Source organism: Sus scrofa, chromosome 5 (genome assembly GCF_054392235.1).
Source record: "Sus scrofa isolate SSC_HxYL_T2T_F1_AM1 chromosome 5, Sscrofa_HxYL_maternal_Yorkshire_Landrace_v2.0, whole genome shotgun sequence".
NCBI classification, from domain to species: Eukaryota; Metazoa; Chordata; class Mammalia; order Artiodactyla; family Suidae; genus Sus; species Sus scrofa.
Genome location: NC_139387.1, coordinates 61,475,912 through 61,490,030, shown reverse-complemented (window position 1 = coordinate 61,490,030; position 14,119 = coordinate 61,475,912). Strand labels below are relative to the sequence as shown.

The following is a 14,119-nucleotide window of genomic DNA, read 5'->3' as shown; positions in this document are numbered from 1 at the left end:
GTTTCTCATAACCAAATTCTGCTGCCAGATAGTACAGTTTTATGACAACATCAAATATCACAATATTGGAGTAATTTTGGAAAATAATATAAATTTATGTAGAAATACGATCAAGAACTGATTTAGGCTGAATATTTTGAAATATAAACAAGTACACATTTTACAAATGTTCATGTATATGACTGAATATCCAAAATATAAACAATAATTTTTTCCAAGTTAATTGTATACTGAATGCTGCATAGCATAGGTCTAAAAGAGTCTTTGTGTTTTTCTTTTGTTTTGCTCATAACACAGAAGTTTCCTTATCTGAAAGGCCAGATTGCAGTTACAAGTTACTTCAAATGCCAGGTGCCTCAGGCTTTGAATTGAAGATAGGAGATCCTGAGACTGAAGTGGGGAGCCTCTGTTAATATCCTTGACTGTTACAGTACTTTGCAAACAGAATCTTCACTTCTCTGAAGGCCTCCTAATGAGAGAGCTGGTTTAGAAATAGGAGTTCCCAATGTGGTTCAGTGGTAATGAACCCAACGAGTATCCATGAGGACGTGGGTTCGATCCCTGGCCGCGCTTAGTGGGTTAATGGTCCTGAATTTCCATAAGCTGTAGCATAGGTTGCAGATGCAGCTCGGATTTGGTGTTGCTGTGACTGTGATGTAGGCCAGCAGCTGCAGCTCCGATTCACCTCCTAGCCTGGAAACTTCCTTATGCTTTAGGTGCCACTCTGAAAAGCAAATAAATAAAGTAAATAATAAAAATAAATAAAAGGAAAGCTAAGAGAAGAATGGAAGTAAGTTCTGAGACATCTCTCTTTCTCATATGCTCATAGAATATGTTCACTGTAAGTGTATAAATGCAATTCATGGTCTTGTCAGTCCAGTATTAGCATGAAGTTAAAGAAGGCCGTAGATGCAGTTGAAGACAAACATGCATTATAGTCTTTGTACATTCAGACAGCATAGGGAGTTTATGCAAATTTGCTGAAATCATCTTTGACATTCTCACACTTTGGGAATTTATAAACATTCCCATCCTTGAGGATGATTAGCATACTGGGCTATTTCCTCAGGTATTTGTTGAATGAGTGTTGTACCCACTTTTTTCTGCTGTCTGTACTGTGATGTAAAACTCACAGTGGCTCAGACTCTGTGTTTGTGTGTGTGTGTGTGTGTGTGTGTGTGTGTGTGTGTGTGTGTGTGTGACTTAACTTATTGGACAATAAATGGTAGAAATTTTGCTTCTCGAGCAGGAATGAGCATTTTTAGGAAGCTAGGAAGAAAACCTGGGGCCCAGATACTGACTGCTGATGGTGAAGTCCCTGTGGAATACAGGTGAAGGTCTAAATTACATCTCTAAGGGTATTAAGGCTTGCTACTGCTGCCTATGTTTTCTACCAGGTTAGGAATCCTAGAAAACTTTAGAAAGGTGTTTATAATGAAGATGAAGAATGGCAAATTTGAGTATGGGTGGCTTATAGTGGCAAAAGTCAGCTTTGAACTCTGTAAGTAAAACTTCAGTCTACAGGTTAATACTCAGTTGATAATTCCAGTTAAGACATTGAGTGTGTGTTTATTTCATCTCCAAAAGAGGAGAAACATCTATTGCTTAATAATGCCTTTTTGTGTGTGTGTCTTTTTAGGGCCACACCCACGGCATATGGAGGTTCCCAGGCTAGGGCTCTAATCGGAGCTGTAGCTGCCAGCCTATGCCACAGCCATAGCAATGCCAGATCCTTAACCCACTGAGGGAGGCCAGGGATCGAACCCTCAACCTCATGGTTCCTAGTCAGATTCTTTTCTGCACACCATGACACGAACTCCAGTATGCCATTTTTATATCCAAGACACTTGTCCCTATTATTTTTGTGTGTGTGTGCCATTAGTGTCCACCTAGGCATGGCTGAACTCCATCAACCACCTGCTCTTACTTATTATCCTCTGATACTAAAGCAGAGATAAGAAAAGGAGGAAAACTATAAGCCAGATTGTATGATATGTGTATGCTCTGTTATTAGTTATACACCAGCTAATAAAGCTATCCGTATAATATTAACATTCTGTTAAAATGTTTATGCTGTTTTCTGCCAGTCTATTCTCAAGCCTCTCAAGTCCTTCTTTATTCTGCTATAATTTTGCTACTGAGAAAAAAAAAGTAATTGTATCTCTTATTTCAGGCTGTCAAGTTTGAGTGGAACCTTGAAAGTCCTCTAGTGCAGCTCCTGTTACACCGCTCATTGCAAAGCATCCAGATTGCCCATCGTCTTTACTGGTAAGATTAACCAAAATAGATTAGGATGTCTTCTTTATTGTCTTCTCTCTGTGCAGCAACTTTCCCTTGTAATTGATACTAACTCCCTCTTAAAATTTAGCCAAATTTGAGTCTCTGTCAAGGTTATTCCTGTTTGAAAGCATTCCCTTCAGAGTATGGGGCTAGCTTAAGATGAAACTCCCATTTGCAATTTCCATGAGTACAGCAAATTTTTTTTTCTATATACCACAAGCACCTAGGACAGTACTTGGCCCATGACAAACATTCAATAAATTACTAATGAATGAATGAATAGAATCAAATTGGGCCCAGCTGGGCACATGCAGACTCACAACAGAAGGGGGCAGAAAAGGGCTATTGAGCAGTCAGTCGGTCTTCATGCCAAACAGCTGGCAAGGCTAAAGCTCTTTCAAGAGATTGGCCCAATCAGATACTAGGCAATGAATATCACTAGTGAAGTCAAAACTGGATTGGAGGCAGAATGTGAGCGGACGTCATGGACTAACCTGAGTCAGGAATTACGGCCTAAAAAACAAGCTGATGCAGTGTCTGTCGGACCTGCTGGAGAGCAACAGAGTGAATTACGGCAATGGTGTCTCGGACCATGAGGCCTTGTTCAAGGTGGCCCTTTGTATAAAAGGACTATATGAGCTTTAATATGCTGCCCATGAATTGAAATGATGTGAAATCTACCTATTCATTTTCTAAACAATATACCCTAAACTTTTCTTATCTAGAATTTTGGGACCATTTCTCAAATCAGGGGCTACTCTAAAATAAAGCAAAATGACATGGAAATTTCTCATCATGGGATTTAAAGTCACATGTATCCCACCTCATCTCCCCTTGGAAATAGTCTCCCTTATGCCTGAAATTCTCTTATTAGCAAGTCAATCCTTTAGGTTAAATATTGTTCCCTCCAGAAATTCTCTTCTAATATGAGATATATATATTCAGATACATATATACACACACACATATATGTGTATTCAGACACACACACATATATAGATATGTATTCAGAACATAATGCTTATGATGAATTGGTTTATTCTCTGTCCATTTATATGACAAATGTTGAGATGCTAGATGCTCTTGACCTATTAAGGATAGACTAGGAAGGTCCTTGCTAAAGAAGCTCACAGGGTAACACGTTGGCACCCAAACAGCAGAAAAAAGCCCATGGCCTATGTGGCAAGGGCAGAGTAGAAGGAGGGAGCTAACAACAGATTCTGTCCATTTTCCAGTTTTGCCCATGACCTGTTCCAGATATAACCACAGGGCAGAGAGGCAAGGCTGGCCAGCAAATAAATTAAAAAGCCTAAATTGTGCTCCCATTCTGTCAGAGTTAAATACTGACATAGGCATACAAATGAATACACAAAGGAGGTAAATGTTCTCTCTGCTTTGATGTCTGCAGTTCTCCCTAAAGTGAGAGTAAAAAGCTGTACTTTAGAGAGTTATTGCAGTGTAATAGAGCACGCATGATACAGAATCAATAAGAGGTTTTAAAGCTTCAATCTTTTACCTTCCAGAATCATTACATTGCTACTAATTCACCTTTTTACCTTTAGAAGTAATAAATAGTAAATTATTGCTTCACTTTTTTGTAAAGGGAAGATATATCTTGCTGTTATTTAATATTGATCTGTTATAATCATCTTTCACCCTGTCATTCTCAGAAAAGTATTCACCAGATAAAATCCTGACAATAAGCAATTCACTAAACTAACAATAGCTTTTCTCTACTCTACTCCTGAAAAGAAAAAAAAAAGTGACAGATATTTGTAAGAAAGTTTACATTTTACGTAATAATCTGTAAAATTCATTAGCACAGTTTTCTAGTTAAGGTGTAATATAGGAACAGTTGGTTTTTTTCTGTTTTATTTATGTTTTATGTGATATAGTTTTTATGTAGTTCCCTTAATTAAGTTTTTTAAGAGACAATATAATTTTTTTTTTTTTTTGTCTTTTTGCCATTTCTTGGGCCGCTCCAGTGGCATATGGAGGTTCCCAGGCTATGGGTCGAATCGGAGCTGTAGCCACCAGCCTACGCCAGAGTCACGGCAATGCAGGATACAAGCCGCGTCTGCAACCTACACCACAGCTCACGGCAACACCGGATCCTTAACCCACTGAGCAAGGCCAGGGATCCAACCCGCAACCTCATGGTTCCTAGTTGGATTCTTTAACCACTGAGCCACGACAGGAACTCCAGACAATATAATTTTAAGTTATTTTCTAATATCATTTAAGTCTTATTACTCCTATTACATACATACAAAAATGCAATCTGATACAAATTCCTACCACAGATCAGTACAATAACTAGGTACAGAGCTCTACCTTAACTTTATGCCTAGTTTAAATTATTTTCCCTTTAAATTCTTCTATTTTGTTGAAAAATGAAGAGTTGGGAGTTCCCGTCGTGGCGCAGTAGTTAACAAATCCGACTAGGAGCCATGAGGTTGCGGGTTCAGTCCCTGCCCTTGCTCAGTGGGTTAACGATCCGGCGTTGCCGTGAGCTGTGGTGTAGGTTGCAGATGCGGCTCGGATCCCGCGTTGCTGTGGCTCTGGCATAGGCCGGAGGCTACAGCTCCGATTAGACCCCTAGCCTAGGAACCTCCATATGCCACAGGAGCAGCCCAAGAAATAGCAAAGACAAAAAAAAAAAAAAATGAAGAGTTGTAAAAATGAACATTTTGTATATACATACTAACCTCAAATGTTGGAACTCAGACATTTGGCCTTTGGGAACTAAATTTTCTAATCCATTCTCAATTTTTCATTATAATAGCCACATGCAATTACATCACTGCTTCCTTAGATAGTTATCTGGTTTTCTTGTAATATCAGCTCCTCTTTGTCATAGCTGATGCTAGATATTTGGGTTAAGGCCTTGAAAAACAGCATTATACTGCTTAATATTTGTTGTTTCTCAATGAATAAGAGCAGGAAAAAGATCTGAATTGACACCAGGGAATAGGAACATATCAGTACATTGGTGGTACTGGGCCCAGATAAAGAGAGAGAATCAGAGCATCATCTTGAAGGTACTTTAAGGTGAAAATGTCTTTGATCTCAGCTCTTGTACACACTGCCAATGGCAGTTATTAATATTTTGTATACTTCTGTTTATTTTCCATACTCTGGGCTGCAAATAACAGAAAATCCTGATTCAGCTGGTTTAACTGATACCAAAAAACTATCTCACCTAACAAAAAGTTTGCCAGTAGAGTGGTCCTGGAATTTGTTATTGCAGCAACTCCTGATTTTGTTATAAACCCAGTTTCTTTGATATTTCTGCTCTGCCATCCTCAGTGTGTTGTCTTTAGTCTGTTTCACATTGTAGTTACAAGACTGCCATGGTTGATATCACTCCCATACATGACACCATGCAGCAAAAGAAAAAGAGTCGATCCTTCTCCAACAAGAAAAGTTTTCTATAAAACCCATAGAAGAGTTAACTTGTTATCATCACCTAATTAGATGGCAACTGGGTGACTTGACCTCTCCAACTGATTTAGAATTTTGGGAATACATCCCCACCTGGTAATCTTTTCAGAAGATTTTGATATTTGAACAAAATCAAATTCTTTATTCAGGTGTGAAGGGGAAAACAGATTTAGTACAGATAAAACCTTATGTTCCCTTTCTGGACTGACCATCCATACTTAACACAGAACATTGCACATAGTACGTATAGCTGGTACTCGATAAATACCTCTTGAATGAATTTTATAAAATAATCATACCACATTCATTTGTACTACCTACAGGTTAACGTACCTTGACTATTGTACTTAAAACAGCAGGCAATCGAAACAAGTTATATTATGCTAAACATAAAGAGTTCATTGCAGTTATGACAATCACTTCAGCTCCTTTTGAAACTCGATAAATACCTCTTGAATGAATTTTATAAAATAATCATACCACATTCATTTGTACTACCTACAGGTTAACGTACCTTGACTATTGTACTTAAAACAGCAGGCAATCGAAACAAGTTATATTATGCTAAACATAAAGAGTTCATTGCAGTTATGACAATCACTTCAGCTCCTTTTGAAAAATAGACCCCTCTTGCTCTGGAATTGGGGGAATTTGAGTTAAATGATTACAGAAAAATGTGATAGTCTGAAATAAATGTTTTTGAGGAGGTATCAGGTGTTAATACCAATTGAATCTATAGTATGAGGAGCTTTTACTGAGTTACCTATGCTGCATCTTAAAACCCTGATTGAAAATGAAAGGCTGTAACTAGTGATTTGGCAAGAAATGTTTTATGGGGAGACCTTGCCAACCAGCCAATTACTATCTTTTAAAATATAATTTTCTGCATTGAGACTCTTTATCAACTTTGAGAATTACTGTACAGTTTCTGATTTTTGCTGGCTCCTATACTCTCCAGTTTTTTGTTTGTTTGTTTGTTTGTGTATATATTTGTTTTTCTGGACTGTAAAGATTTTTAGTTCTTTCTGTTTTGTATCAGTTATTAAATCTTTTATTTTCAGGCCCTATTTTACTTTCTATCTTTGCTCATCAAAAGATCACTCTTTGAAAACTGAATGGAAATTTTTCTTGCTTTTCTTCTAACTCAATTTTCTATTTCACTTGTGTGTAATTATTGTAGTTGCAACAGAAAGGCAGCTCTTTATTTTCCTTGTCTAAAGAGCTTCATATGTGTTGCTTTCATTTGCAACAAAATCCAGACTTGGATATTTCAATCAAATATTTGTCATGTTTAGTAACTTAGAATTCTTGTTCTTGTTTTGGCATGTATGACTCATTTTTGACCAAAGATAAGTGAACAGCTTGCACAAACAATGCTTGTCGTCAGATTTGACAATCTGCCTGCTAACCAGTCTTGATAGAATGTCAAATAATTGGTATATCATGCTTGAGTTTAGTCATCTGAAATTGTTAAAGACAGGAATCCTAATGTATATATCACTTTCCTTTTTAAATTAGGCACTGTGAATATATGTTTCCTAAGGTGCTGTAAATGGCATTAATTTACCAAAATGATAGAACTTCTATTATTTTCTTCCAAGTAAAATTTATTGTCATTTTTTAGAGAGGCTGCTGCTCAGTAAACTATTGACATAGATTGATGACTCTGAAAATATCATAAGACTTAATCTAGAGCTTCAGTTACTAGATGTCATGGGGACAGCTACACAAGCAGACCAATGGACTTCAGTGAACAGAGACAGGAAAGTGCATAAGAAGTGTTTTGAGAAAAGAGAGTATTATGTTAGTCATTGTTCTTTCATTCATCTATCTGTTCTCCAAGTTTTATTGCGTGTATATTATATACACAATTTATAGCTCTTTTGTAAAAAGGATGGAAGATATAAACAAATTATAATGAACATGGTTTAAGCCATATGGTTTTTTAAGCCCTTCTAGCTATTTTAGGCAATTACTACAGATGCTAGAGTTTAGTTTTCAACTCTGTTGTCTCAACACATTAATTATAAACATTTCATTCAATGCTTTTTAAGTCCTCTTTGACTGAACTATTAACTCTAATTCAGTGTATTCATTCACAATTATTTATTCTTGGGAATAGTGTGTCAAGTGTCCAAGGAACCTTTTGCCAGGATCAAGGAACTTAATGAACCTAATTGGTGATCAAATGGTGATTTGGATAACCTTTCCAAATATTCTACTATCCATCCTATGCTATAAAGACTAAAAGAGTAAAGTTTATCAGCTCTAGTATGGCTTTGACTTGAAGAGTATTACTAAAAATTCTAATCATCCAACCTCTGTTTTTAATATTCTTTTTTGTCATGGCAACACTGCCTTTTGGTAGACAAAGTATGATTAAAGCTAGACAAGATGCTAGTCACTTCAAATACTATTTTATTACTTCAAACAATTCTAATTATCTCCATTTTTCAGATTAAAAAAATAGTACTCAAAAGGGCTAAATATGCAAAGCTACTAAGTAGAAAAGCCAAACTTTGACCCTGTGCCCATCCACTATGACCTGGCAAGCCACATAAATGTTAAAAGACATAATAATAATAAAAGGCAGAATAATATAATAGTAAGAGGACAAGATTTGGAGGAAAACAGACTTGAATAGAAATTCCAACTCAGGTCTCTACTAGCTGAATGGTCTCAGAAAAATTACTTAAACTCCCTGATCTTTTTCATAATCTGTAAAAGAAATATAATTATGTTAAAGTTGAGATCATATATATCAAGATTCTTAGAATGTATTTAGTACATCTTTAATTATTGGGAAAACCTAAGAATTAATTTAGAAATATAAAATCACAGTTCTCAAGGTTATTTTAATTAATATGTTAATTAGTAATTGCATTGAGTTTAGATCTTTGGTTATTGACCTTTTATTCCTCACCCAAACCATTGTTTTTTCTGCATTTTTTTCCAATTCAAATTTATAATTGAAATTTAATAACTAAATGTGAAATGGGTAGAAGTGGGAACAGAAGAATCACTGTGTAAACAAATTAGTTTAGAGACTTGTTGAAAAAAGTATCTTGAAACATCCCAAGTGTCAGAAAAAGATGGGAATATCTGCATCATTTCCTTTCAGAGAAATTTAACAGACAAAGGAATCTAGCAACATTCACAGATTGCCTGTTGATACATGTTTTTACATTTGAACAGCCAACATCTATATCACTCACATCATTCAACTGGCTGCTAGCACAATTCAGAAGAGATGAGTAAAAATTTTCATCAAAACTGTGGCTATTTTTCAGAGTTAAGACTGTGAACTGCAAATGCAAAATTATACTCACTCGAGAAGCTGGGAACTTCAAAGGCAAAAGCTAAAGAACCCCTTACAAGAGAATAGATCACTAAAGCATTGCTAAACCTACCACGCTAGGAAAGCACTGTAGACCACCTGAGAAAAGATAGGCAATCAGTGGTACATCTCATGAAATGGGGAAGGAACTGTGATTGGTGGTTATCTTGGACATTTTCATTATTTAGTCAGATTTTTAAACTTTGAATGGCTCATTCATTTGGTATAAAATGTTTATAATAAACCTTATTACTGAGCATGTGACTAAAATGCAATAATTTGCTCTTGAAATAAAATAACACCATTTATGCAGGTTTCAGGGTCCTAGCTGCCAATTCCTTCCAATTTGACAATTGGTTACTAACAAGTGAAGACTGGATCTTTCTCTTTTCTCTTTTCTTTACCCAGGAGCCTTAGCAATATCTATTCTGAAGAAACTATTTGTTATTTGTTATTTCTGTACAAACATTAAAGTTAGCTCCAACATCTGGGTGGCACAGTATCTCCCACTTTTGGTGTTTTATATTGAAGCAGCTGGTGATCTCTGATATGACACATCAAGCTTTTTTGGTCCTTGGCAATTGACTTTAAATTTTTGAACCTCCATTTATCATCTGCTAAATAAGAATAAAATACTTACCAAAAGTACCTAGCACAGGATCTGACACCTATAGCTACTCAATAAATATATGTTGAACATATCAATAATTGAAAGAATGGAGATTGTTTTAAGGATGAAATGATATAAAATGACATAATATGCCTTGTACAGCTCCTAGCCAATATTTCTTCTGCCTTTCTTTCTTTTTATTTTTTAAACAAATGGTGATACTTCATTTGTTGGAATATAGCACTCCAAAATGAAGGATTTTATCAGATAGGTGGGCATAAATAAATCTGTAACTCTGGGGTCTAATTCATTCACATTACATCTAAGTGTAAATAGGAAAACTGTGTACATGGGAAGACTTCTGGGATACCATTCCTAGTGTTCTTACCATCCCACATCTTACCACCATTCTGGATGGTTTCATTTCTAAATGGATGGTTCAGCTAAAACGCCCAAACCTCAAGAGCAGTTGACATACTTTTTCACCACTAAAATTTAGCACCTTCACACTTCAGTAACTTCTTTCCATGGCTACATATTAAATCTTGTCATCACTACAAATGGCACCTCATCTGAAGTTTTAAACTCAAAAATCTAATGTATTATTAACTTTTTCACATTTTGACCCATACTAAACCTGGAGTTCAATGTCAGTAAAAACACCACTCCTAACCTCCACCTGTTCTTCAAGCTCATCCAATCACTTATAGTATGACTTAATTTCCTACCAGATTTCCTAGCCTCTCATTTCTGTATTTGGGTTCATTTCTTCCATCATCCTCTATATCTACCAAGTCACTTAAAAAAAGTCTCATGAATCAGTACCCTCCTCTCCATCTCCACTAAACCCTCAGCTTAGGACATCATCATTTCCTAACCAATAATGCTATTGTTTATTATTTAATCGACCCAATTCAATAGTTCTTCATTGTCTATAAGATAAAGATCAGATTCATTAATCCTCTACTACATATAATAACCCATGAGATAAATTTTATTTTAATATCAGAAAAGCTTATGCTTATCCAAAGCAACATGTTTGTTTTTAACACATGAAAATGTTGGCTGTCTTAACTCATGGGGTAATAGTTAATAATTTAGGATCTGTATCACTATACCTGGATGCAAAACCAGGTTCTACTATTTACTAGGTGTCTGACTTCCAGCAAAGTACTTAACTTTTATAAGACCAGATTTTCTCAGGCATTAAAATTTAGAGTAATAGTATTCACTTTCAGAGGGTTATTGTGAGAATTAATATGACATAATCAGATTTGAGACGACAGAGTTGGCAAGCCTTGTGATAGAAAATCTAACCACATGTCAGGCTTATATCTGTAAGAAATGTGAACCTATTCCATAGGAAGACTTATTCATTAAATAGATATTTATTAAACACCTTCCATGAGTTAGGTCATGCTGTAGTCTTCACAGACATGTATACAGACAAAAATCCCTGCCCTTCTTTGTATAACATCTAAGAGAAATAAGATAAATACTCATAAGATGTTGATATGAGCTGGGGGGCAGGGGGAAACAATCAGGAGATATAAGAAATACAAGGGTCAAAAAAGAAAAATGGAAATGAACCCAACTAGTATCCATGAGAACGTGGTTCGATCCCTGGCCTTGCTCAGTGGGTTAAGGATCCAGCATTGCCATGAGCTGTGGTATAGATCAAAGATGTGGCTCAGATCCTGAGTGTCTGTGGCTGTGGTGTAGGCTAACAGCTACAGCTCCAATTCAGCCTCTAGCCAGGGAAGTTAACATATGTTGCCAGTGCAACCCTAAAAAGCAAAAAAAAAAAAAAAAAAAGAAGAAGGAAAAAAAGAAATGCAAAATACAAGGGGGTCAGGGGAGCTGCAATTTTAAGATAGGGTAGCAAAGAAAGGCCTTATTAAAAAGTAATATTTGAAAAAAAACTCAGTGAAGTATAAAAATGGATTATCTTAAGTATCTAAAAGAAGAGGATATCAGGAGGAGAAAATAGCATATGCCAAGTGTATTTGGGGTACTAGACAAATACCCCAAATGTCAGTGTGGCTGGATTAACTTGAAAAGGGGAAGAATAGTAGGAAATGTGGCCAGCTTGGAAAAGGGTAAAGGTGGGGGCAGGTCGGTGTAAAAATGTTGGCACCATTATAAGAATTGTGACTTTATGTGAGATGAAAAGTCATTAGAGGTTTCTGAGAAGGTAAAAGACATGATTTGGTGCATACACACAACACACACACATACACAGGGATAGAATAGTAGAAGGAGTGGGAAATAGTTGAATTCTGAATTTACCTTTGAAAATGAAGCCAACAGAATTTTCTAATGAATTGGATGAGGAATATAAAAGAAATAATTAAATTATGGTACCGGAGTTCCCGTCATGGGGCAGTGATTAAACGAATCCGACTAGGAACCATGAGGTTGCGGGTTCGTATCCCTGCCCTTGCTCAGTGGGTTAAGGATCCGGTGTTGCCATGAGCTGTGGTGCAGATGCAGCTCGGATCCCGCGTTGCTGTGGCTCTGGCGTAGGCTGGCAGCTACAGCTCCAAGTAGACCCCTAGCCTAGGAACCTCCATATGCCACTGGAGCGGCCCAAGAAATGGCAAAAAGACCAAAAAAAAAAAAAAAAAAAAAAAAAAAAAAGAAGCAGAAGCTTCTGGAGATGTAAAAGATAAGCCAAGTGAGCACGGAATCTTACAACACTTAATAAAGTATAAAGGCAATATGAGCAACTTTGTCAAGTACTACTAATAGGTTAAATAGCATTGAGATCTGAGTAGCGCCATGGAGGTCAATGGAGGTCACTGACAAAGCAGTTTGCAGTGCAATGGAGTTAAAAAGCCTGATAGAAATAGATGCAAGAGGTAATGGAAGGACAATGAGGTCCTGCTGTATAGCACAGGGAACTATATCTAATCACTTGTGATAGAACATGATGGAAGATAATAAGAGGAAAAGAGTGTATATATATGTCTGCCTGAGTCACTTTGCTGTACAGCAGAAATTTATAGAACATTGTATATCAACTATAATTTTAACAAAATTTTTAAAGAGATAATGGAAGGAGAGATATAGAAGGTAATGATTTTAGGAGTTTTGCTGGAAAAGGAGAAAGAAGTGGGATTGTGAAAATAAACATTGTGTTTTTTTTAGAGTGAGAGTAATAACAGCTTTTTTATATACTGGTGGGAAAAATTAAATAGGACAACATTGATGAGACAAAAGGAAGTAGAAAATTTTCTGTTGCAACGTTATTGAGTAATGATAAGGAGTAGAATAAGAGGATTAATACACAGGATTCATACAAAGTAACAGAAAATATGTTGTGAGCCACATGGGAAGTCCTAAAGTAACAGAAAAAATGAAGAGTAGATGGGAACAGGCAGACGGGTAGATGTAGTGGTTCTTGCTTATGGAGTGAAGGAAACACTATCGTCTTTGAATGGGGCAGTTGGTATTAGAGGTTTGAAGACAGTAGGCTCACTTGAAATTACTGTTTATAATTTAAAATAGGGACAAACAGCATGCTTGTGTTTTTCTCCCTGCCTAAAAAAGGGTGGAGAGCTGGAGTTAACTTATCATAATATATCATGAAGCATAAGAGGCAAGGAAATTAAAGATATTCATTAGAGAATGTTACCTACCTGAAAACTGGGTTTTCCTCTTGGTGGGTGTCAGCCAAAAGACACAACCAAGCCAGAGATAAGGAGAAGGAAGGATTTATTACTTGCAGCTAACAAGGAGAACACTAGGAATCATTTCCAAAGCAATGTCTCCCTAAATGGCAAAGTTGGGAAAGTTCTAAGCTAACGGTACATGCATATTCATGAAGGTGCTTGGGCATCAACAGAGTTCAAGCTTTAGTTGATTAAAGTCATGAGGGTCAGAAAAGGTCAACATCGTCATCCCTTAGGTTGCAGTTGATGGGGTGCTTGAGGGCTTCAAGCTAATTTTTCATTAAAGGAGAACTGGGAGTCTTTACAACTGATACATTATCTTTGCTATTTTTTCTTCACTTGCCTGATAACAGTCATTTGATTTTTGCATTCTTTTGTTCCCTTAAGATCATTAATTATTGAGACCTGTTCAAGGGCAACCATTGGGGCCAGGCTTAGATCACAGAATGGCTTCTCTTATGTTGAGAAAGCCATGCCTGGTTCTCTTTCTCCAGTAATCCTCTATCATGAACTATGTCTAGATATTCATGTTGCAACAGAACAAAGGGTGGGGAAAAAAAATGTATACATGTAAGGATAACTTGATCCCCTTGCTGTACAGTGGGAAAATAAAATTAAAAAAAAGAAAAAGAATATATATATATATATATATATATATATATATATACACACACATACATATATATATATATATATATGTATGACTGGGCCACTTTGCTATACAGCAGGGATTGACAGAACATTGTAAATGAATAATGCAAAGTTTAAAAAAAA

The 14,119-nt window shown here is 36.3% G+C and overlaps 1 protein-coding gene across 15 annotated transcripts in view; it reads left to right on the top strand.

The window, feature by feature from the left end:
• The window catches only part of PIK3C2G (phosphatidylinositol-4-phosphate 3-kinase catalytic subunit type 2 gamma), a 518,046-nt gene that overhangs the window by 309,994 nt on the left and 193,933 nt on the right, over positions 1-14,119 (top strand). For all 15 annotated transcript variants that reach the window (XR_014803777.1, XR_014803780.1, XR_014803778.1 and 12 more), the window contains one exon: positions 2,174-2,268. Coding sequence is in view for 10 of the 15 variants with exons in the window: in XM_084956629.1 (XP_084812755.1) it covers positions 2,174-2,268 (95 nt within the window). In the remaining 5 variants the exon portion in view is untranslated. The remainder of the gene's footprint in view (positions 1-2,173; positions 2,269-14,119) is intronic.